The 21,360-nt window shown below is 35.7% G+C and overlaps 2 protein-coding genes across 2 annotated transcripts; one reads left to right on the top strand and one right to left on the bottom strand.

Moving 5' to 3' along the window:
- Positions 1-204: 204 nt before the first annotated feature.
- On the bottom strand, positions 205-9,746 carry LOC100888679 (proline-rich protein 11). The gene is made up of 9 exons (XM_030972024.1): positions 9,653-9,746; positions 8,311-8,483; positions 7,638-7,824; positions 6,983-7,111; positions 6,240-6,554; positions 5,240-5,317; positions 3,687-3,823; positions 2,903-3,053; positions 205-2,491 (listed from the first exon to the last, which is right to left on the bottom strand). Exons 2-9 carry the CDS (start codon positions 8,481-8,483, stop codon positions 2,417-2,419), a joined length of 1,245 nt encoding a protein of 414 aa, XP_030827884.1. The 5' UTR covers positions 9,653-9,746; the 3' UTR covers positions 205-2,416.
- Positions 9,747-13,587: 3,841 nt separating this feature from the next.
- LOC100894033 (spindle and kinetochore-associated protein 2) lies at positions 13,588-20,939 on the top strand. The gene is made up of 8 exons (XM_003725925.3): positions 13,588-13,768; positions 15,107-15,190; positions 15,842-16,018; positions 16,813-16,944; positions 17,445-17,523; positions 18,501-18,619; positions 19,653-19,772; positions 20,397-20,939. The coding sequence occupies exons 1-8, from the start codon at positions 13,703-13,705 to the stop codon at positions 20,454-20,456; spliced, it is 837 nt and encodes a 278-aa protein (XP_003725973.2). The 5' UTR covers positions 13,588-13,702; the 3' UTR covers positions 20,457-20,939.
- The last annotated feature ends 421 nt before the right edge of the window (positions 20,940-21,360 follow it).

Below are 21,360 nucleotides of genomic sequence, written 5' to 3'. Positions count from 1 at the left end.
ACTAAAACTCTTAGTCTTTTGTGATCTTCTTTAATGAGCGAAAATTCTAATCTTAACAAAACATTTAAAACTTAACTGACAAACCTGCAGTTCAACCAACAACATTTAATACATTGTATCGTACGTGTGTGTATATCTAACTTGAATGGAAGACAGGTTTTTTAATCTCAAGCATATGTACTGAAATAAAAATAGGCCAAACTCTGAAAGACTTTATTTATACACAAGAAGCACATCGAGAAGCTAGTACATATCATGTGCTTCATGAATTTAGTAGTACATGTTTTTTACTGTTATTATTAATATGTATTGTAACACTTTACCTTGAAGTCACTACATTAGCCATGCTCTTTTACTTTCAAACAAATTTGGCATCAGTGCCCTGCATGGCCAAAGGGCTTGCCTCTGAAACTTACAACATATGAATCAGATGCAAGGATGTATTAATATACATTACATCTGCTCGCTAATACGTTATCAAACTTGCTGAAAAAGAAAACACATCCATAAATGCATTCAATATAAATACAATCTTATCCTCCGCTCATCGAATATAATGTCTCTGTCAAAAAAAGTTTATACTATGTGAATTCTTGCCTGTCATAGTAAAATACATAAATGAATTCCATGTAGTTAAAATGTATCCTCTACTCACAAGAAATTTGTAAGATTCCTGGAAAAAACAGGAAATTCCTGGAGCCAAATACTCCACCTACATTAAAAGGCAAAGTGAATAACTCTTTATCAAGTATAGCTTGATAAAGTGATCATCCATGAACCCACTTTCACTATCCATGACTCAATCACTATAAGCATAATACATGTAGCAAGATATTACCCCAAAAATAAACATATCTATGAGTTTTCATGAGTAAATTGACATACTATGTTTGAAAATAAAATATTTACATGACCATCCAAAATACATCAGCAATAGAAAAGAGGAAAAAAGCAATGTAAAAAATCTTCAATAGAAATATGGAATATCAAAAATATAATTGGAACAATGCAACTGTATGTCCAATATAACTTAGCCTATAATCACTAAATACCAATGACCATTTGCAAATGTTTGTGTACATGCATTTAAAAAATATACAGCAATCGATAATACAAGATTTACATGTACATGTATGTGTCATTACAGCGCAAAGTGAACTAAAACACTATCTGGCGCCATGTTGAATTAACATGAGAAAACTGACGGTTCACTGACTAAATGCACTTATAGTACAGGCATATGTTGTTTGATGACAACTCAACCTTGTATAGATATTAGAATAAGAGACTACGATTAACATTTGATTTGACCTTTGACCTTTGAACTTGTCATATACTATAATTAAGTCATGAGTCCACCTGTATTGGTTTGTGTGATGAATTAATACAAATAAAGCAGGATCAAATGATTTTACACACAGGCTGACACTAAGACAACTTGTCAACATAAAGCCTCTTCATAACAAAATTATTTGGCAATTTATCCCTATCATTCATTTGAACATTTAGTAAAGGAGTCGTATGATTCTAGAAGAATTTATCTTTATTTTCCCTCAGTACCATAACTCAAGATTACCTTAAAGTGTATGATTCATCAAAACATCTTTCTCTCTTGATGTATGGCTTTCTTTGGCACATTAATGTATTCAAAATATAAGCTTCATGTATTACTTCTACAAAGAGATATTGCAGTTTAAATACATTCTAAGTGAACAGTAAAACATCTTGTTGAGTAAAGGCCAATGTCTTTTGACAATGCTCCCTCAGACAGAGGTCTGAAGAAGCTTGCAGCACAGCGAGTGAAAGTTTACCAAAGCAGGACAATTTCTACTGATTATGAAGAAAAAATTAATTAAGTTAAATTACCAATCAGATGAACCTCTTCAGTGATCACCATCACCATCACAATCATAACTGTCATTATCATTACCATCATCAATAACATCATCATCGTCATCGCCATCACCATCAAAACTATCATTACTGTCATTATCATCACCATCATCAACAACATCAACATCAGCATCATCATCGTCATCATCACTATCACCATCATCATCATCATCATCACTATCACTATCACCTTTATAAATCTTAGTACTGTCATTATCATCACCCACATCCTAATCAACATCATCACCATCACTATAATTCATCAGTGCCAGCTATGACAGAGGTCAGAAGAATCCTGCAGCACAGCGAGTGAAAGCTTACCAAAACAGGACATTTTCCACTGACTGTGAAGAATTTTTTTCTTCAAATACCCAAATCTCCCTTGGGTTATTTGATGTCTCCTTATTCATTTTTGCTATGAACTCAGCATGTAGAAACAAGCTCAATAGTCACATGAGAAATATTTGGTTGTGTAGAGTTGTAAAGTGTTCTCTTCTGAATGGTGGATGGGTGACCTTTGACCTCAGATTCTAAACCCCGGTGGCGTGGCAGGTGATGTATCGCTACTACAAGGTGATCGATGAGGAGTTGTCACACTCTACAATAAAACAAAAACAAAATTCAATTGAAATAGAAAGACGAAAATCATGAAGTTCAGGACTGCAATAGAACAACTCAATTATTAATATTCAAAAGGCTTTACAATTCTTACAAGTTACTTACATAGATTGAATTTTACAGGCACCTCAATCTGGAGAAATATATGTTATATGCAGGGATCATAAGAACCTCAGCGTGGGTAGCATATATTTGGAAGTTGGGAAATACAAAAAAGAAAATACTTCTTTTTGACGCAGTGCAAATGTTATTCGGGGGGGGGGGGGGGAGGGGCCGCATGTAGCTTTCCTGAATGCTTCATGAAACAGTTCAGGATAAATAAGTACCTCAGATAATATGATCTACATTAAAGTTGTCTTCATCACAAGGAAGAGCATATTAATTTACTCACCCTAAATTTCCTCTTGAGGGCCCTAGTCATGATAGGAGTAAGACCCACTCCACTTTCAGCAGGCTTGGTGCGTAACGGGGTACCTCCTGGACTCCTGGGAAAGCCAACCCTCTTCAGAGAGGTCCTAAACTCTATTGCCTCTAATGATAGCCTGTCAAAATACAAGGTACATTTATATAACAGCCTGAAAATTTATGCCATTAAAATGTCATTAATATGTGCTCAATATTTATTGATACTATACTGAAATAACAAAGAGAAAAGGTTTTATTTAATAACATCAAAATTATCATGATATGGGTTGAAAAAATCTATTCGATAACTAATTACATTCATCTATGCATCAGATCTTTTGAGACAGCAAAAAATAGTTCAAATTATGAAGTGTAAATTACACATTTTGCATAGATTGGTTTAGGAAAATTGATTCAACTTAAAAGGGAAAATTAGATTTGTGCGACTTGGAGTAATGCAGAGTTAACTGTATATCATTGTTCACTGTTTTTATTTCATGTGATCCAAAGGTAGACACAGTTGCCTTTATATATTTCATATGTGTCGACTATAAGGCAGCATGGAAGTCAATTTGTAGCTAACTTCTGCTTACTCCATATTTCATGCGAGTGTGAGTCCAAATAAGGGTGTCAACTGTTGCAATCATAGTTGTCTATTCAATCATTTCTTTGCAGAAGTATTAAGGTGATTGGAAAGCATCATGGATTCCCTAACATGCATCGCAGAGCAACATATTATGTGGAGATTGGTTTCCTTGATAAACACTCACCTTGTCCTAAGATTCATGGGAGATGTGATTTGAGTGGATTGAGTTGGATACTTGAAGGATTTCTTGAGTTGTACAGCTTGAAGATCTAACAATGTTACAAGAGGACCACCACCACCTGCTGTAGAGGAGCCAGACTTCTGTCAAAGGAAATGGCAGTAGCAAAACAATGTTAAGAAAGTCTCTTGCTTTTAATTTGGATGTAGCTGGAATGCTGAACAAAGGGGACTATTTCACATAGCTCCACTTCACCCCATCAAATGTATGTATCATAGAAAACTAAATTGGTTCAACACATGTATTTCGTGGAAGTGTCTATGAATTTAGGGTACGATGCTTTTTTCAAAGGGCCCAAGGCACGCGATTGTGCTGAGAGATCATTAGTCATCATGAAACAGAGTGCACCACCAGCACAACATTAGGTCAAAGGCTATGGAATGGAAATAACCACATACAAATATATTCGTTTACAGCTAGTATACATGTATATAATCAACAATAACATGTTATTCCGGCATTCTGTCGGTAGACTGTTAAGGAATGAAATACAGGGATAACATTAAAAACAAAGAAAAAAATAATAATAAGAAAAAAGAAATGCACATCCGACTAGGGTTCCCTGCACATGCATGTGTGTAGTTTCTTCAACCAGTCAAATCATTGGTAACTTTTCCCGTCATTGAGATATTATTTTGAATTCTTATTACAGAAGGAATATTTAGTTAATAGAAGCCAATTATATGAATATATACTGTAGTATACCTGCATGTAACAAAAAGATTCAGAGAAAAAATTAAAAAATCCTTTTTACACTTTGGTGACTACCAAACAGCATAATATGGCCCTGTTTCATAAAACTAATAAGTTACAATAACTGTTAAAAGCTACCGAAATCAAGGCATTTGATTGGATGAGAACATACTACCATCATCAAATCTTGTTTATATTCAACAATATCTCATAAATCTCAAAGATTGAGTTCTACAGTTTAACTTCTACCAGTTTATCATCGTCCATTTCAAGGATTGATTCCTGCCACATGCCTTCTTATCACATCATGACATGGATTAGGAGGAGACTGACCGGTGATGAATTGTATTGAATAGAATATGCACCAGGCACAGATTTCAACCTTAACCACTTATCTGAGATTAACAGTGAAGTCATTTTAAATTGCTTTACTAAGGTGCTCCAAAGACTATTAAAGCCCCACTGTCCTACTTGTAGCTACTTGCTCCCTCTGCATAGAAAACTATCTCTAATCGGTAACCATTGGTCCCCCATGATCCTCTTTTTCTTATGTTAATTTCTCAGGAGTCCAAAGAATTGAGAGAAAAAAAGAAAAACACCCCCTTTTTAAAGAAATCTCTGGGTGAAAAGTCAAATACACCCTTTTTTTACAATTCTCGGGCCGGATTTTTTCGCATGAAAAGTACCCTTTACCGTACATTTTGGTAACACGCATGCGGTCATTCTGACCCCGGAGTGGGGGGGGGGGGCGCTGGGCAATACACGAGCAATCAGTTTCTGTAGGCAATGGGATAATATGATCTCACCTTATTTGTCCTGTCCACTTTCTTTAGTTTCACTCCTTTGATGTCAGCCAAAGAAATCCCAGGATTCGTATTGGATTCCTAGGGTCGGAAAAGATATGAACGGAAACAGCGTAAAGGCATTATCAACTGTTTTGGTGAAAAGACAAAATAATAAGGTATTCACAAACACACATAAGTGATGTGTACTGTTTGCGGATCTAATAACACATGCACACAAAGCTGCTTAGATATGTACCTTCTCTAAAAACTCTAATAGATTGCTAGGATCACTGCTAGAAAGAGACCATCATAATGATTTGCTGGCTACATGTACATGTATGCTCTGCAACGATAGGCTTCAATGTAATAAAAATTGTACAGTACTATACCCGGAGGGGGTACTCATATATTAGGACATACAGGGTTGTGCCGCTCTAATGGGTCACTTTTTCACAAAAAATCTCTAAACATGAGTCCCACTTATAACAAAAATATCATTAAAAATGGTTTTGTTTTTTCAAATTTCCAAAATTTCCAAAATTTGGCAAACACCCGAAGAATGACCCCTAATAATAGAAAGGGGCTTCGAGGCTTGAGCGGCACACCCCCGTCCAAACTAAATCTGAGTATCCCCCCCCCCCCCAGGGACACTATACAAAAACAGCAGGAATTCAAGCTTATATTCATGTTTGGGTGTGAGGCTAATCCAATCCCTATTCCATAATGATGTTCAAATTTCTGGCAAAAGTATTATAGAACTTTCAGAGGAGATACTAGTACATACTGAAAGGAATTTTGATCCATGTATGAAATGAACCATTAGTAAATACCTGGATTATAATTTGAATCTCAGTTAGGAATAGTAACACCTAAAATAGGATATTGATATTGATTATTATTGAGTGGAAAAGTAGATAGCATAGCAACAAATCCTCCGTTCATTCACAGATCTACATACCCACATGGTACAAGAGATCCATGACTCACATAATTGTACACTGTAATCAAATTATAGAATTACCTTTTTGCCACTGGTGGAGCCTTTTTTCCTCTTTGGTAGATTTAGTCTCCAGTCTTTGGGTGGTGCAACTGCTGGAGGAGGAGGGGGCGGCGGGGGAGGAGGAGGGGGAGGCATAAGAGCTGGTGGTGGTGGTGGTGGTGGTGCTGCTGCTGCTGCTGCTGGTGGTGGTAGAGTAGGTGGAGCTGAGGATCCTGGTGATAATGATAAAAGTTGATGTACTGTACCCAGTGCAGTATGTGTGGTGGTGGTAGAGCTGTGTAGTGGACAGCAACAATGGGAGCAACTTGTGACTGCAGGAATGTTTGTAGTAGAGTTCTGAAATATGTGACACAAAATAATCACAAAAACATTGGAAGTAATTGGGGAAAACCAGAGTTTTTTTTCCATAATAAATAAACAATATCACATCACATTTCTTGTTTACCATGCCTAACAATTATTCTCTTGACATGAGTATGTACATGTAAATACAGTTGAATATTATTTAGCACTCTTACAAACTTAATAAGGTTTTCACATTTCTTTACAGCAGCGAAAGTTGTCAAAACATATACATATAATTTATTTTATTCAATGATCTAAAAGGAGAATTTTGACAGACGTCTTAAAAACATTTTTTGTTTAAAGGATAGGCCTATAACATACATGTACACTGTATGTGTATACATAAATAAATCATAGAATGAAAAGAAGAAAAAAATGAATGAAATCTTCATACTGGCTTCCATATAAGAACCCCTTACCTTAGATTCCATCTCTTGCTTGACTCTCTGAAGCTGTTCTTGTAGGAGATTAATCTGCTCCTGAGTGGCATAAAGCTCTCTCCGGTAAACACGAGATGGAAACACTACATCCTTCGCCAGCTCAAAGCTCTGTAGTAGTATTCAAGCAAATAATTTGTTCTATCTTATCCTATATTCATTACTCTGTCATTATAAATTACAATTAGCATAGTAACACTTAATTTCAAGTCAGTTATTTCAAGATAAGTATATTAGTGAAATAAAGAGGATATAAGAATAAAGAAGACAACAATCATGCTTCTATATTTCTTAACCTTTTTTTATCAAATTACTAAACACTCAAATTTCATAGCTTTCACCATCTTAGAATTTAAAAAAATAATGAAATGACCACAAGTTTACACTTTGTGAAGAAAATAATACACCTTTTTGATTAATTACTGAGGGAGGCTTGCCTGGGAAAAAAAGAATATTATTATTTTTCATTATATTACGATCCACGTCCTGTGTGATTTCAGAAAGACCTACAAAGAAGCAAAACACCATGCTAAAGCCTTCCAAGCTTCAGAAACATCCAAAGGTACATGTATCTGCTAACTAATGCCTTCAGAGCAGTGTTCTACAAATTGTTAAAAAAGTTGTTGCATTACATTACCTCGTTCACTTTGGTTTTCCACCAATTACACACATGATACAGAGCAGATGGCAGCTTGGTTAGACTCAGTTCTCCAGCCGCTCCTAGCCAAGAGCTTGCATCTATGAATGGAATCATACTGCCAGCAGATGATGATGAATGATCTAACTCCTGGACATGATCCCCATCACCATCATCATCAAGTAACCTGTGCCATAGACATATAAAAAGGTTTCAGAATCAATTTTTCTTTTTTTCTCGTCACTGGTCGTGCTAAACGGGGACAAACTTATTACACAAGACTTTGTACAAAACTTGTATAACAATGCACTTTCCACAATGTACCAGTATTCGAAATGTGATAATTTGGCAGCCTATCAGCAATTACATGCATACAGAACTATATCTCCTTTTACACTTGGAGCTAAATTTATCGGCACCTGTTCTAGGTTTGAATGATTTACATGCAGTACTGTAGATCTGACTACAAATTGTCAAATTTGGATACCTTGCATTTAGATGCCAAAGAGTTTCAAATCAGCTATCATTCCTATCTTGTAAAAATACCAAAATGATCCGAACCAATAGAAATTGTTCCAGGAAACTGCAAGTCTACAAATTTGTGATAATCTTGACTAAATCAATTACAACTTTTAAAGATGTCTGGAATCATTACAATAACTGAAAGGCTTACATTTGAGAGACATCAATCTCCATAGTACATGAAGCACCACTCTCCTCAACGAGTCCTGAATTTGTTGAGTCTGACAGACTTTTGGACAGTTCCCTAACTTTCCTCCGATTGCCTCTTCTCTTACGCCGAGATGAAAATGACAAGAAGTTCACTTTATTGCTGCGGTGCTTCATCTGGTAGAAATAGAGAAATAGAGAGGGAGAGAGAAAGAGAGAGAAGGAGAGAGAAAGAGCAGGATTAAAGCCAAGAATGTGAAAACAGTAAGCATTGTAATTTGCTGGTGTATTTCTATCTCTAGGGGTATGGTATGCCATAAATCTTAATGCAACTCTCAACTCCTTACATCAAATGATATTCCTTGAACTGACCAAATCTGTGATTCTCATTGGATAAACAGATGAAGTTGCGTTTCATTTTTGAAAATGCATTACATGGAATACTTTTGTATACCCGGTATATTTGTTTTCCTGTTAATGTTGTTTTTGTTAATTTCTTGATATATGTGTCATGGTTGGTGCCCCAACCACAAGTTTATTTTCAAACTTCTTCAGGGGCTTCTAACCCCATGTTTTTATGTTTTCATGAATTATTGTATTCAGCTTGGCCTGAGGCGGTATTCTGAAACTTGTTTTATCTCTAATATTGTTGTATCTTTGCTGTTATTGTTGGTTTTATAGATCTAGACCAAGTTGGTTTTCTGAAAATTGTTGTAACTTTTGTCTTCTTTTCTGACATCTCTTTGAGCTTTGCCTGTGCTCAAACTTTTGACCTAGTACTAGCTAGTACTTATCATGCTTATATATAATAGATATCGATTGGTATTGATTGGTACTAATTTGGTAGGGTCCACAAAAATGGGCGTGTCAAACTCAAAGAAAAAGATAAGATAGAATTAGAGGCGCGGTTGTCCTTCAATTCAAGAGATTATAATTAATAATAAGGCCGGCTAAGATAATTTGCAGAATACCAACTTTTAACAATATTAGCACTCTATTATGTCTGGAAGATACAACAACAGATGAGACAAAACTTACAATCTAAAATACTGCCCCTGGCCTTTGCCTTTTTGAATGCTGCATGCAGCTGAGCTGCGGACGTACGCATTGACAATGAATGTAAACACACACACAGATCATCACATGCACGATCACTAACACTGTACACAACTCCACATTCAGAAGTGGCACAACGCGAGGGCATGCAATTCAAGCTGTTATTCAGGGCCTTATTCAAATTAATATACATGTATATAAGACAAAAGAGCAAAGCATTTATGTCCCTGAAGTTAATTTAATCAATTCTTTCTTTTCTGTAATAAAATGTCATTTTAGAAGTTGCTTACCTTAAGGCTTAAAAGTTAGGAGGGCACATTCTGTTTCCGTATTTACCGCTGCCAGCTGATCAAACTGACGTTTACATTGAGGTCAACCAATCAGAATTCTTTATATTATGTTGAAACGGCGGGTTGATATTTCAGCGATGATTTTATGGTACCTTTCAGATGACGGTAAAGAAGCAATTTCAAGACAGTGAAAAATAAATAACGATGTATTGTGTTTAGGCCCACTTTTTGATGATAGTATAATACAGTATTTATCTTTATTGCAAAATCAAAGGCATCTGATTGTACTTGAAGACAATAAGATAATAATAGGTATTAAAAAGTAAAAATTGGGATTCTTGGTGTGACAAGAGTACAGTAGGCCTACATTGTATAAACATATGACACATGAAGAAAAAGTATTTAGGTATTATTGTTTATTGATCATAATAGCACTTTGTACTGAAAAATATCACCAAAAGAGAAAAAGATGGAGAGGGGGAGGAGGAGGAGGAGGAGGAGCCTGGGTCGGAGAGAGAGAGAGAGGGGGGGAGAGAGAGAGAGAGAGATATATATATATAGCTCGGAGACTAGGGAGTGGGAGGGAAATAGAGACTGAGAGACTATGGGATGTAGTTCGTTGAGATATAGCCCAGGTCGAAAATCCCATATAATAGAGACCATTAGAACAATTCTATTGGTCTCTGTTGGAGTCTATCAGTTTCTGTTGGACCCATAGAATTGAATCCAACTAATAGAAACCATTCAAACCATCAGAAACCAATAGAAACCAATCGCACCCATAGAAACCAATAGAAATAGAAACCAATAGGAATAGGACCAATAGAAAACCAATGAGACAATGTAGAACCCAATGGGACCAATAGAAACCAATATGACCAATAGAATTGAGAAACATAGAAACCAACAGCCTAATATATCTCATGCATATTCATGATTACTTTACATTTATCATAATTTGTTAAGTAACTTATGACCATGCATCAATTTTGTGATTTTTATTTTCTTTCGGCAACTAATGACCAATAGATTATTTGTCTGACCATGTTACAATTACATTCACGTTCTAGCAATAGATATATTGATTATAATGATTATACTAACCAAGATTACTATCTCGTACCCCGGGGCAACGTGTCTGACACGGCCGGTTGTAGCAAGTGAGATCAAGATTACATTGATCTTGATCTAAGGAGACACGAACGAACGAACTAACCAAGACACAACATGTATGTTTATTATCTAGAATCCCTTACAAAAAAGTTCTATAGAATTCTATAAAAAAAATTCTATAGAATTTCTATACGCAATTCTATAGAAATGTTTTATAGAGATTCTATAGAAAAGTGGGCCACTTTTCTATACGAATTCTATAGAAATCTATAACGGACCTCTATAGAATCTCTATAAAACATTCTATAGAATGGCCTATAGAAATTCTATAGAATTTGTTTTATAGAATTCTATAGAATTTGTTTTATAGAATTCTATAGATTTTTTTTGTGAAGAATCCTATAGAATTTTTTTGTAAAGAATTCTATAGAAATGTTTTATAGAGATTCTATAGAAAAGTGGGCCACTTTTCTATAAAAATTCTATAGAAATTTGTAACGGACCTCTATAGAATCTCTATAAAACATTCTATAGAATGGCCTATAGAAATTCTATAGATTTTTTTTATAGAATTCTATAGAACTTTTTTTGTAAATAATTCTATAGACCATTTTTTACCAGTTGAAAACCAGTTTACTATTCAGTAGCGACCAGCAATCAATTGATTATTAATAATCAATATTGCATGACATCTGGCCACCGACTACACCATAATTATGTATATAGACTCCTGCAATTGCTCCATCACAAAGATCATTTGAAGCAAAATGCAGTTGAGTATATTGTTAATTAAGTAGTGCGGAGATCTTATACAAAATTATACATGTTTTTACTGGTTAGTAAATTACATATATTAATATATCTATTTTACGTCTTAAGTTACATGTTTAAAAAATCGGACATAATATTATATTTGACAATAATTGACTAAGAAAATATAAATCACAAAATTGATGTTAATTGTCACATTTGCTTGACAGATCATGATAATTACATTTTCTGTGAAAACATGCAAATTATCATGAATATGCATGAGATACATATCTTCATATAGAAAAAAATTCTATAGAATTCTATAGAAATTTAGATCTATAGGAAACTTATTCTATAAAATTCTTTAGAGAAAAAAAGTTTCTATATATAGACATCCTTAAAAATTCTATAGAGAAGTGGGGACGCCATTTTTTATATTAAATTTTCTATAGAAATTTATATCTATAGAAAACTTATTCTAAAGAATTCTATAGAGGAAACTGATTTCTATAGACAACCTTAAAAATTCTATAGAGAATTAACTTTTCTATAGAAATTTCAATCTATAGAAAACTTATTCTATAGAATTGTATAGAGGAAACTGATTTCTATAGACAACCTTAAAAATTCTATAGAAAATTAACTTTTCTATAGAAATCTAAATCTATAGAAAACTTATTCTATAGAATTCTATAGAGGAAACCGCTTTCTATAGAGAATCCTTAAAAGTTCTATAGAGAATCTGGAATGTTATAGAGTTCAATACAGCGTTCTATAGAATTCTATACAACTTTTTTGTAAGGGATAGTACAAGCCTCCACTTAAAAAAGGGACATTCTTTTAATAAACTCACTTCAAGTGATCTCTGTGATGGAGTTAATGCAATTGAGTTTTTAATATACCTTTTTAGTGGACAGTTGCTAAAATCGATTTTTGATTTATCATTATTGATTTACCGATAGAAGCCAACAGAAACTATTGCACCTCTAACAAGTAACAACCAATAGGTCTATTGGTTTCAATAGGGAATTAAGAATATGGGACCATTAGAAACCCAAAGAAAGATCTCTAATGGACCAACAGGAACCCATATAGAAGAAACTATCTAATGGACCAACAGAAACCCACAGAAGACGTGGATGGATGTTGGTCCAATAGAAGCTTTCTGTTGGTCCATCAGCATATTTTTCTGTGCGTTGGTGTTGGTCCAATAGATATTTTTAATTGGTTTCTGTTGGTCCAATATTTCACTTTCCCTATTGAAACCAATAGGCTATCGGATCCTATTGGAATTTCGATCTGGGAGGCCCCGCAGCCTTGGGTATACAGGGCGTATCATAATAAAGGATATTGAAGTTTAATGACGATTTATATGAAAACTACTGATTTCATGATCAAGCATTTTATATCTGTTGTAAAGGACAGAATGTCTTCTTGTTAATGACACCCCGATCATACTACTACTGTCACAGTTGACTGAATAACAAAGCATTGCTGTCCACCATGTGAAAGGTGCACTGTGACAAGTTAGCATTCACATTATTCTAAAGATTAGTGCTTGTGTCAGCCCAGACATATTGAAATGCTGAACAATGAGTGGATTATGTGTCTAAGAAGGAAATGTTATCAAACTTGGCACAGTGCACCTTTCACATGGTGGACAGATTATTCAGTCAACTGTGACAGTAGTAGTATGATCGGGGTGTCATTAACAAGAGGACATTCTGTCCTTTACAACAGAATAAAATGCTTGATTATGAAATCAGTAGTTTTCATATAAATCGTCATTAAACTTCAATATCCTTTTTTATGATACGCCCTGTATTTGCCTGTGATGGCCTTAGTCTTTTCATTCAGATTGAGATCGAACAGGAAATTCTGATTCCAAAGCAAAATAAAGACAAGAAGTTTTCACAGTTAAAGATTGAATGTGAGAAAAATTCTTCTCACAGACAGAGTATGCCTATTTGTTTTCCTCTCACAGTAAAAGCGTGCATGTGTGGAAACCACTGATCTCTAAACAGATAAAGGTTCAATTATTGATTGTTTCAAAGATACCATAATGAATTCGAGGTAAACCACAGTTCACTATCTTCAGTTTTCAGACCCGGCGGACTGATTAAATTTGATTTTCTAGTTTCGGCGAGATTTTCGGTCTAATAAACTGAAGAAAAGTGGGAGAACATGGCAAATATGAGTGGAGACCAAGCACAAGAGATGGAGAGGATGGTGGACAAGCTTGAAGCAATGGTAGTTGCCCATTTAGAATTATGTAAATTGAACGGGATTGAAGTCGGGATAAAAAAATAGTGGAGCGGTCGCGAGCGCGAGAGTGCAATGCACTGCCACTAACTGTCCAGGGATCGGAGCTCCGACGCCGATGCCGAAGGCGTCGGAGCTCGTAGGCCTAGGCCTACAGGAAAACGATTCAAACACCGGGTTGGGTCACCTTTTTTTCGAAATGTCAAAAGATAGTAATTAAAATATTGATTTACAATGTTTTTCGGCTCCTCTAGATCTAGGCATCGTTCCAAGTTCCAACCACTTGATAATTTAAGAAGTCTAAAAATAAAGTCTTTGAAGTTTGATGGGAAAAAGGGTGATTCTTCGTCTGAACCCGACGATTGATCCATGGACGTGAATCATCGATTCAACTTCCGTTTTTCGCATCGTTATTTTTTAGGGCGCAATTTGTCCGCATATGTTCCTCGTCAACGCGTCCTAAAAATTTGGATTGTCCGCATTTTCGCGGAGGTTTTTTTCTTCGGCGCTCTGCAGGTTTCTTCAGGTTCCCGAACTGTGCGCTGGCGAGCCGATGTGAAAAACAGATACGGCGTATTAAAATACCCCCAATTCACCGTCTACTTTTATAGGGTGTCTGTCTTCCCGAGATTTATCACTCATAACGTGAAAGTCTCTGTATAAAGTCAATGTAAAATGCATCTAGAAAATCATTGCGAAATCCGTTTTTCGCATCGCCAACACGCGGATGGGAAATCATAATTGTCAGCGAAAATGTGGACGGTGCTTATTTTTGCGGACGATCCTTATTCTCCGACCAGCGCCCCTACAGATAAAGGTCAAAGCACTTTGATATCAATTAAGAATGTACCCAACTCGTGATTATTTGATTCTAGAATCCGGTCATCCAGTGTAATTACGATTTGCTTACCTTTCACATGTTCCTGATGATAATGAGTTAACATAGGATTTAAATTACAAAAACGCTGACTTCTCAGTCAAGCTTAAGTTCTCGTGAGATTTTTGAGAGTTTGTGATCGGTGCGATGTTTTTGTTCTGCCAGAAACGCAAATACATGCGGTGTACTCGAAAATAGTTGTTGTTTTTTCGCGTTGACAAATTGATAGATCAACCTACTTTACAATTATACTATTACTATAGCATAAAGTGTAAACAGTAGCGGGCAAAGGGAGGTCAGTAACTTGGCCCTAATTGATATCACCTATCCTTAGTAATAGTTGGCACTAATTTGCCTGCATGAAGCTTGAATGTGATGTAAACGAAACCTAAAATGGTCTTGTCAACAAGGATTTCTTTTAGACTGAATATTGTTATTCATTTGTTTAGTTTCAGAAGGCCGAGTCTGATGTAGAATACATGTCCAGGAAGGTTGAGAGTGAGTTTCAAGAAGGAGCCCAAGAAAAGGATCAGGTAAGAATCTTTTGTCCTTGTCCTTTCTTCCAAGATATGTGTACTAGGATCTGATCTTGGTTGTGAGATTTCTATCAGTCCTTTTCTTTGTAGTTAATACTTTTTGAACCTAAGATCACCCTGGATTGTTTATTGAACATAAATCAACTTGTTTCTAACTGGTCAAGATGACTAATAATAGACCTAATATGTTACTCTCTTTCAAATACTTTTCATAAGATTTAAAAAGTTTTGTATTAGAACTGTTGTAAGTATGGATGATTTACCAAGGCTATTAGGGAGTAATTTGTTACCCTTCTTCTAGAATAATGATTGTATTAGTGATTGGGATTGAATCCTTAACTGGAAATGAATTGTCTCTTCGGCCATCTACAGTGTATATGCCTTTTGTGAAAGAGAGTCATAGGAATGATGTTTTCATTTACAAAATTGCTTTTACAAAAGATTTTGTTAAAATATATAACAAAAAGAAGTACAATATGGTTGAAATGAAATCACATTAAACGCAAACAAACAATATCCCAGGAAGAAAATGTATGTTTTCAGACATTTGTTATAAAATGTTCAATATACACTGTACATAATTAAGACTAAGCCATGAATGTGTTTAGAATAGAACCCTAAGGCATGTATGATTAACTTGTTTTGCAGACCTCACCCCTTGAGCTTAGCCAGCGACTGCAGCAAGTCAAACATGATTATAAGAGCATCATGGAGGAAGCTCAAGGTATCAAGAAAGCACAGGAAGAGATGGTCTCTGGTATCAAACAACAGCTTATGTCAGCTTCACATGCATTACAGAGGCTTCATCAAACATCAGGCACAGAGGTTAGTCATGCCTTGAAAGCAGGAATTTACACTCATTTATTCATAATATTGTCAAAACAAAGGGATCCTGTCATTGTATGACACATGCTTGAACAATAAGTGCTCGCAGTCACTTTTCTTTCAACCCAATCCTCAACAATGTACATGTACCTAACCATAATCAAACCTCTGCTTAACCTAAAACCTTACCATAACTTAACTGTAACCCAAAAGCTTTGACTAAATAAAGTCCTGAACAATGTCATATAAGCAAATTTTGGCTCACCAATCCTGCTGTGTCTGTTAATGGATGGCTAAGATGTGAAGATTTTGGATTTAGAGGGTCATTTGTGCTTGGTACCTAGTTCATAAAGAGCTTGGCTACCTAAAGTAAAGCCCCATTATACAATCTATCTTGAGGTGTGGCTTGCATCAAGCTTTATCAGTTTATTCTGAAAAGACAAATTGTCATTGGGATTGTTCTTTGCAAACCACGCCTTCCATTGATACATGACATCTTCTCTACTTTAGCGTTATTCAGTGGTGATGTTACATTAAATATTGATTCATGCCACATATTTAAACGTTTCTCCCCCCTTCTCTCTCTCTCTCTCTCTCTTGCTTCACCACTCTCTGTCTGTCTCTCTGTCTGTACCTCTTCTCCCTCCTCCTCTTAGTCTCTCTATCTCTCTCAGTCTCTCTGTCTCTCTTTGTCAGTCTCCATTTCTTGCTTTCTTCTCTCTCCTTTGTCTCCTTTCATGTATACTCATTTGATTTGAATTCTTCATTATTGAAGACGTTTGTTTTGTTGTCAGCTCCCAGATATATCCGAGCAAGAAGCTCTTGTTCAGTCCATCCTTGGTATACCGGTATCATCCTCCGCACCTGCCCCTGTAGCTCATTGCTCAACCTCATCTCAACCAGGATCAGAACAGACTCGTGTACCAGTAAGTCAGGTTTCATTTCATTTGGTAAATACTTCAGTTTTGATGACTTTCTGTGAGGTCAATGTAATTTCAGTTAGAATGGTTATAACTAAAATTTGGAAGCATTTAACAGTCGTCTTTGAATGGGGGGGGGGGGGGGGAGGTGATGTAAAACTGATATTGAGTGTTTTGTACAGTAAATTTATATATAAACGTTCTATATATCAGAACCAATAAGAATAACAGTAATGGATTTTTTTTTTTTATGGTGTTAATGAAACATTTAAGCTGTGAGAGAGATTGGGGAAAGCAATGTAAAAAGAAGATGACGATTTGACCTCCTTCCCCACCCTCTCCCTATTTAGCCTTGTTTGCTTTCAAATTGAAATTGAAATTGAATTAATTTCACTCCTAGTAAACATGATGCCTGATGGGAAGTAAAAGTGTTTCAACATCTATGTCGTTTCTAGCTGCTGAAAATTGGCATATTTTATGACAAATACTTTGTGTTTCTACTGCAGCCTTTGCAGCTTGATGAGGAGTTACACACTGCGGAGGGAGAAGAAAATCTTTCACCCATTGATACAACATTTGACATCGGTAAGATACTATTTCATGAATCCTTTCACATATAGCTATAACATTTGATGTATAGAAGGATTGTATTTCGTGAATCTTTTCGTAAATTCTCCTAGGGTTATTGTCTGTTTGGAACCAGAAGGGCAATATCTCTATGTAGAATGATGAGTTACCACCCTTCTGGTTCCATGAAGATGATGTAGATAATAATAATAATAATAATAATAATGTCAATTTATAAAGCGCACATATCCATTCTAAAAGACTGCTCAAGGCGCTCTTGTACAACATCAAAATAATTATACAATATTAAAACTACGATGAATGACATCAATAAATAGGATAATGCTGCCTTTAGTAGGAACCGTTTCACCTGTAGATAAAAAGATGCAATACCAAATTGAATCCTCCTCATAGAGATACATCATTTGACATGACTAAAATACCTTTTTTTTAAAGGAATCCTTTAATTAACATATATAGTGTACATACTGTACATGTTGATATAATATGTTACATTAGTACCATGCTATTTTCAGAATCCTTTCACATCTCGATAAAACATTTGACATGAAGTTAATATTTCATGATATCTGCCATATAGATGCAACATGAGACACTTCTGTTTTTCTTGTAGTGTAATGAATTAAAGCTTTCGCTATTAAATACAACGTTTATTTTGTTGGGAAAAGAGTGCAGATGTGTTTCTGTGAAGTATATAAGATAACATTATTCTATACATCAGAGATAATAGCCCCTATAATTGAATGTATGCATGATAGAAATTGGCAATAGTTATTATGCTGGAATGCTGGACATGTATAGTAGAAACACTACCCAGGGAGTGGAGATGGTGCCCATGTATTTTGCATACATAAATATGATGACTAGGGTATTACTGTTTAAGCACTATGTTATAGTCTAGATCAGGCCTGGTCTAGATGATATAATGAATTAATAAGCTCACAAATTCTTTTCTGATTTTGTTGATTTGACAGGTCATTCACCAGCAGAGCTTCGAGCCCAGTCTAGTGACATGGTCCCTATCACCGAAGAGGAGTTCACATCAGTCTCAGATCTCGTTAGGGCAAGAGCAAAGCTTGAAGATGTGAACAGGGTGAGAAATGAATGCACCCATCTTTGTAATGGCTTTAACATGTTGTATAATTATTGTCAGTTTCAATTTCATTGCTATCAATGAAAGAATAAGGGAGTTAACAGATAGCACATGGTACAAATGACCCCAAATATCCACAGATCTTTTACACATGGAGAAGTTCCACTTTGAGCATCTTAGAATAATAACTGCCAAAGTCCTAGATGTGCTTCATGAATACCTTTTGTTTGACTTCTTGAAAAGAATACTTCCACCTGCGTATCATAGAATGTACCGTTGGTGCATAAATGAATAATGTTACATAACTTTCATGAGCGCGTATCCAGTATTCATCTCTGTGGGTTTTACCATTTTGGTACAAATGACCTTCATCTGCCCATGCGCAGATTGCATCTGTGAACTGGCTGATTGATTCAATCCACTCCATAGCCCCTCTAATACCTTTCTACCTCTCCATCATCAAGCATGGTACTGTGTGCAATACATTGTGAAGCTGTCTGACGTACAGGAGGTTCTATGACACCAACTGATTGTTCAATTGTTCAATTCAATAAAGTCAAGCTTAATTAAGCAATGAATGCCCTACAGATAGAGAAGGCAGTACCTGATGCTGTCTCACAGACGTCCAGTGTTCTCATATGCACTGATTTTCAAGAGATTATTCAATTCAATAAAATTCATGATTTCTGTGTGTATATTGTGTTGCTGATGTTCCACCAAGAGAAGAGTTTAGGATTTAATTTGATATTTGGTGGAACACTGGCGCGGCAATATACACAAACATGTGGACAGCGAACTTATTAGATAAAAATACATTTTGATTTTCTGATCAAAATGTACTTAGTTTTGATTGTATTATTTATGCAAATTAGATGACAGTTGTCAAAGTAAATTGAATCAATATTGAGTGAGCATATTTAAGAGAACGTGGTATTCATCTTGCTTCCCAACATTTTCTAGAATGCCATTGTTTTCAATTTTCAATTCTTTTGTAGACAGTTAATTCAATATTTGGTTCTCATTGTACATGTAGGTATACAGTAGACTCCATGATCACTTCAAGACAGAAGGGAACACTGCTGCATTGAGTGTACCTGACATGAGTAAGATGGGTATGAAGATAACAGGGGCTACAGGAGAAGCTAAACTCAAGGTAAGTGATTAAAGGCATTGTTTAACAATGTTAAATCTGAGATGCATGTTACCTGTAAATGATTGGAATGTGAGAGTGCTCAAACTGAGTGAAACACCAATGCATTATTTACTGAGGATGCTTGAGCTCAATGAGCCTGAATTCTATACTGAATAAGTCTGGTTTTAAATTTCTCATTTGCCAGGAATTTAACAGAGTGTAGTATATTATACATAGGTTCATAAAGAAGTGAGAAGACGTAATAAGAAAGTAATTGTATTGGGTAATACTTTATTTTCAATGTTTAAAGGGAGAAGTATGCTGTAATATGAATCTAAATAAAGTAATGTCATAGTATATATTTTGTATATGTATATCCTACTTCATAATGTAAGCTATTCAACATTTCAGTCTGCTGGTTGTGATGCAGTGACTTTCTCATAAGCCGTACCATCATTTGAATTGTAACTGGTTTAGGAGCTATGGAGATGCGTTCTTCATGAGCTTCAATAGCTGTTGTACTGATCACCTTTTAACATTATTCATTGAGAAGACCATTTATTTCAACAGATACTTTTTGACTTTTTTTGTAACAGATACAGATTGCTATACTGTACGCTCTTTTTCCTTTTCGTCCCCTTTCAGACTCTGCGATCACTGAAGATCATTAACATAACGAGGACAGGAGCAGTGAAGTTGTTATGATGTGTATGAATGTGGAAAGAGCACATGACGCTATCCAGGGTCTGGTGATTAGACTATGCTTGCCATGCCAGGTTACAGAAATAAGCCCAAGAACATTACAAATAGCAGACTCTCTAAAGCTATCTAGTCTTTAAAATGGCCTAGACCAGACATCAGTGGGTTTATTTTAAAAATCCTTTTGACCCCACGATCTTACCATTCCTCATCAGTGACTTGAAACCCTTCAGGCAATTCTTGTATTCCCAAAGGAAAATAATTTTCATTATTCTGTTGTTAACAGTTTACTCTCCATGTTTGCCCTGGAGAGGGTTGAGCAGGTTATCCTAGATCATGTTCCAGGCCCAGGAAAAATTGAATGTCAAGAAAATATTTAGGCCACACCTCCCCCCTCCCGTAGACTACTTTAAAGCCTGAAACTTTCACAAGTGGCTGCCATCAACAATTCAAAATAGTGTCAAGCCGCCAAAGTCTATGATGTTAATATATATATACGTCATTGTCCTCTCTCCTTATTTTCTCTCTTTCTCTATCTCTCTCTTTCTGTCTGTCTCTGTCTCTCTGTCTGTCTGTCTCTTTCTCTGTCTCTGTCTCTCTCTCTCTCTCTGCATCTGTCTCTTTATCTGTCTCTGTATGTCTGTCTGTCTCTGTATCTCTCTCTGTGTCTGTCTCTCATTGTGTCTGTCTCTCTCTCTCTCTCTCTCTGTCTCTGTCTCTGTCTCTCTGTCTCTGTCTCTGTCTCTGTCTCTGTCTCTCTCTCTCTCTGTTTCTGTCCTATCACCCCTCTCCATATCTCATTGTAAAGCAGGTTGAATCAATATGGAGAGGATAAAGGACCCCATTTAACCAAGAAAGCAGTTGTGTCATCCAATCCTTCCTTTCTCACCTGAGTTTCATAAAAAATTAT

The sequence above is a fragment of the Strongylocentrotus purpuratus genome, unplaced genomic scaffold, assembly GCF_000002235.5.
Source record: "Strongylocentrotus purpuratus isolate Spur 01 unplaced genomic scaffold, Spur_5.0 spur5_contig_862, whole genome shotgun sequence".
In the NCBI taxonomy this organism is placed as follows: domain Eukaryota; kingdom Metazoa; phylum Echinodermata; class Echinoidea; order Camarodonta; family Strongylocentrotidae; genus Strongylocentrotus; species Strongylocentrotus purpuratus.
This window is presented reverse-complemented; position numbering and strand designations above follow the sequence as displayed.

What these genes read in the sequence shown, in the direction of transcription:
- LOC100888679 (XM_030972024.1), bottom strand. Translation starts at nt 8,483, where the DNA reads ATGAAGCACCGCAGCAATAAAGTGAACTTCTTGTCATTTTCATCTCGG. An exon ending in GGAAAACCAAAGTGAACGAG is followed by an intron (nt 7,112 to 7,637) that starts GTAATGTAATGC and finishes ATACTACTACAG; the next exon opens with AGCTTTGAGCTGGCGAAGGA. An exon ending in GCTCCACCAGTGGCAAAAAG is followed by an intron (nt 5,318 to 6,239) that starts GTAATTCTATAA and finishes TTCCGACCCTAG; the next exon opens with GAATCCAATACGAATCCTGG.
- LOC100894033 (XM_003725925.3), top strand. Translation starts at nt 13,703, where the DNA reads ATGGCAAATATGAGTGGAGACCAAGCACAAGAGATGGAGAGGATGGTG. An exon ending in TGGACAAGCTTGAAGCAATG is followed by an intron (nt 13,769 to 15,106) that starts GTAGTTGCCCAT and finishes TCATTTGTTTAG; the next exon opens with TTTCAGAAGGCCGAGTCTGA. An exon ending in CAGAACAGACTCGTGTACCA is followed by an intron (nt 16,945 to 17,444) that starts GTAAGTCAGGTT and finishes TTTCTACTGCAG; the next exon opens with CCTTTGCAGCTTGATGAGGA.